Below are 2,442 nucleotides of genomic sequence, written 5' to 3' on the forward strand. Positions count from 1 at the left end.
TGCATCATCAACCACCTCGAAGGTATGAGACGTAAATTTTTTTGGGGCGGGTCGGGGAGTGAAACAAAACTTTCTTGGGTTAAATGGTCGGGTCGGGGAGTGATACAAAACTTTCTTGGGTTAAATGGGATACCATTCTTTTACCTTACAACGAGGGCGGGTTAAATATTGGGAGTCTTAAAGCAAAAAATTTGGCACTTCTTACCAAATGGTGGTGGCATTTTTACACCAAAAGCGAATCCCTATGGGTTAGAACAATTAAAGGCATCTATGAGCGGGATGGGGGGTTGGGCACTAATCGTGAAAATGTCAATGTAAAACAGATTACGGTTTGGAAGAATATCATCAAAGTGGGAATCGATTTATCCAAGCTCGGCATCAGCGTGGACAGACTGTTCGAGAGGCAGATTGGATATGGAATTGACATCGAGTTCTAGTCAGACCTATGGACTTCATGCGGACCTCTTAAAGATACATATCCGAGACTATTTCTGATTGAAAAACAGCCTCGTGTTAACTTCAAAAACAGAGTTACATTCGTCAACAACACATGGAGCTTTAATTGGGAATGGTCACGAGATCTCACGGGCAGATTACACGGGGAACTAATTAACATGACAGACACCATTAAGACAGTTTCGTTTTCAGGAAGTGGTGCAAGTAAATGGAAATTTTCGGGTGATAAAAGCGGATCTTTTGTTACGAAATCTATGGCTAAAGCAATAGACGACAAGTTACTTTCCAGAGAGTCTACTCCTTCGGCTACTATTAAAAATAATCTTGTTCCGTTAAAAGTTGGTATTTTCGTGTGGAGAACACTAACGAAAAGAATCGTGGTAAAAGAAGAACTTGACCGAAGGGGGATCGATTTGGATACGTTATTATGCCCCATATGTAATGACGTGGTCGAGTCGGTGGATCACGCCATTTATTCATGCAAATTCGCCCAAGGAATTTGGGTTGGCATTCTTAAATGGTGGAATCTTCCCCCTTCGCCAAGTATCACGCTTGAAGAATTGATCAAATATTCGAGATCACTAGTTCCGGTTTCATGTAAGAAGAAAGTTTGGCAAGCGGTTGTTTGGGTTACGTGCTACTTAATTTGGAAGAATAGAAACCTTAAAGTCTTTAAAAACGACGCTTGGGCTACATCGAGAATTGTTACCGAAATTCAAGTGAAGTCTTTTGAGTGGATTAAAAATCGTTCGAGAAAGTCCTTTGCATCTTGGCATCAATGGCTTATTAGCCCGTCATCTTCAAACATAATTGATGTAAACTTTGATCCGGGTTGAGTCTTATGAATCATTATTGTAACGGTTGTTGGTCGTGCTATTAGTTTCTTCGTGTATTTGTTTGTAGTTCTCGTGTCCGGTGTTGGTAACTAATTCGGCTACCTCACATCCTTGTACATTATTTCCCAATATATATATATATATATATATATATATATATATATATATATATATATATATATATATATATATATATATATATATATATAAAATTTGCTTTTCAAAAAAAAAAGAATATCTTCATCAATAATTGAAGAATTCTATAAACTGATACATGAACCGATGAGCGTTATGGCTCGAAAAGACCTAAAACTCAGCTAACTCAATCAGAGCCAAAACGAGAACGACCATAAACAATAAACCACTACCAAACTAACAAACTATAACCAACCACAATCAAACTAAACAAAACGAAGCAAACCCTAAACACAACCCAAATGAGAACCACAACAAACAATTACGCAAGAACACAAAAACAAAAAAAAAAATTCGAAGACAACTACGAGGGATCCTTACCATTCCTTTTGTCCGGGCGTGACGTTATTCCCTCGGTCTTATCAATATAAACCCCTTTGCCGCTTCGAGAAGAAAAGAAATACAGTTCATGCGTGACGTTATTTCTAGTATATATTTAAGAACTTTGCATTAATAATGTGAATCAATAAATTTAAATTATATATAATCGAAGGAGAATAAAAGAAATACAGTCGAAAACAAAAGAAAATGTTAGATACAAAAATATTTGTTGAATGATAATGTCACGATAAGGTTATTATTATGTAGTACTGTTCATGCAATGGCGATTCTAAGTGTATATCCATGAGGTCACGGGACATCACTAATTTAAAAATTTTTAATAGAAAATACTCTTTAAATTGTATAGGGTACCACTAAATTTAACCGCAGGACCCCATTATTTTCAAATTTATAGTTATTCTTTTAAATTGTTTAAGACACCACTAAATTTAACTATTCTTTTTTTTCGGACAGCTGTTAGGATCACCCAGGGGACTTAACCACTCAGCGTTCATCTCCTACACAGTTATACCCGTCCCCAACTGCGTGCTCAGGAGGAAACCAGCACCAATTCCATACGGGGCATGAACGGTAAAACCCTTCTCCCCTCTACCCCCAACGTGATGTGAGAAAG

At 37.2% G+C, this 2,442-nt stretch overlaps 1 protein-coding gene across 1 annotated transcript; it reads left to right on the top strand.

The window, feature by feature from the left end:
• Positions 1–614: 614 nt before the first annotated feature.
• On the top strand, positions 615–1,292 carry LOC139849904 (uncharacterized). The gene has a single exon (XM_071839519.1). It carries the CDS (start codon positions 615–617, stop codon positions 1,290–1,292), a length of 678 nt encoding a protein of 225 aa, XP_071695620.1.
• Positions 1,293–2,442: the final 1,150 nt, after the last annotated feature.

The sequence above is a fragment of the Rutidosis leptorrhynchoides genome, chromosome 5 (genome assembly GCF_046630445.1).
Source record: "Rutidosis leptorrhynchoides isolate AG116_Rl617_1_P2 chromosome 5, CSIRO_AGI_Rlap_v1, whole genome shotgun sequence".
Classification (NCBI taxonomy): Eukaryota; Viridiplantae; Streptophyta; class Magnoliopsida; order Asterales; family Asteraceae; genus Rutidosis; species Rutidosis leptorrhynchoides.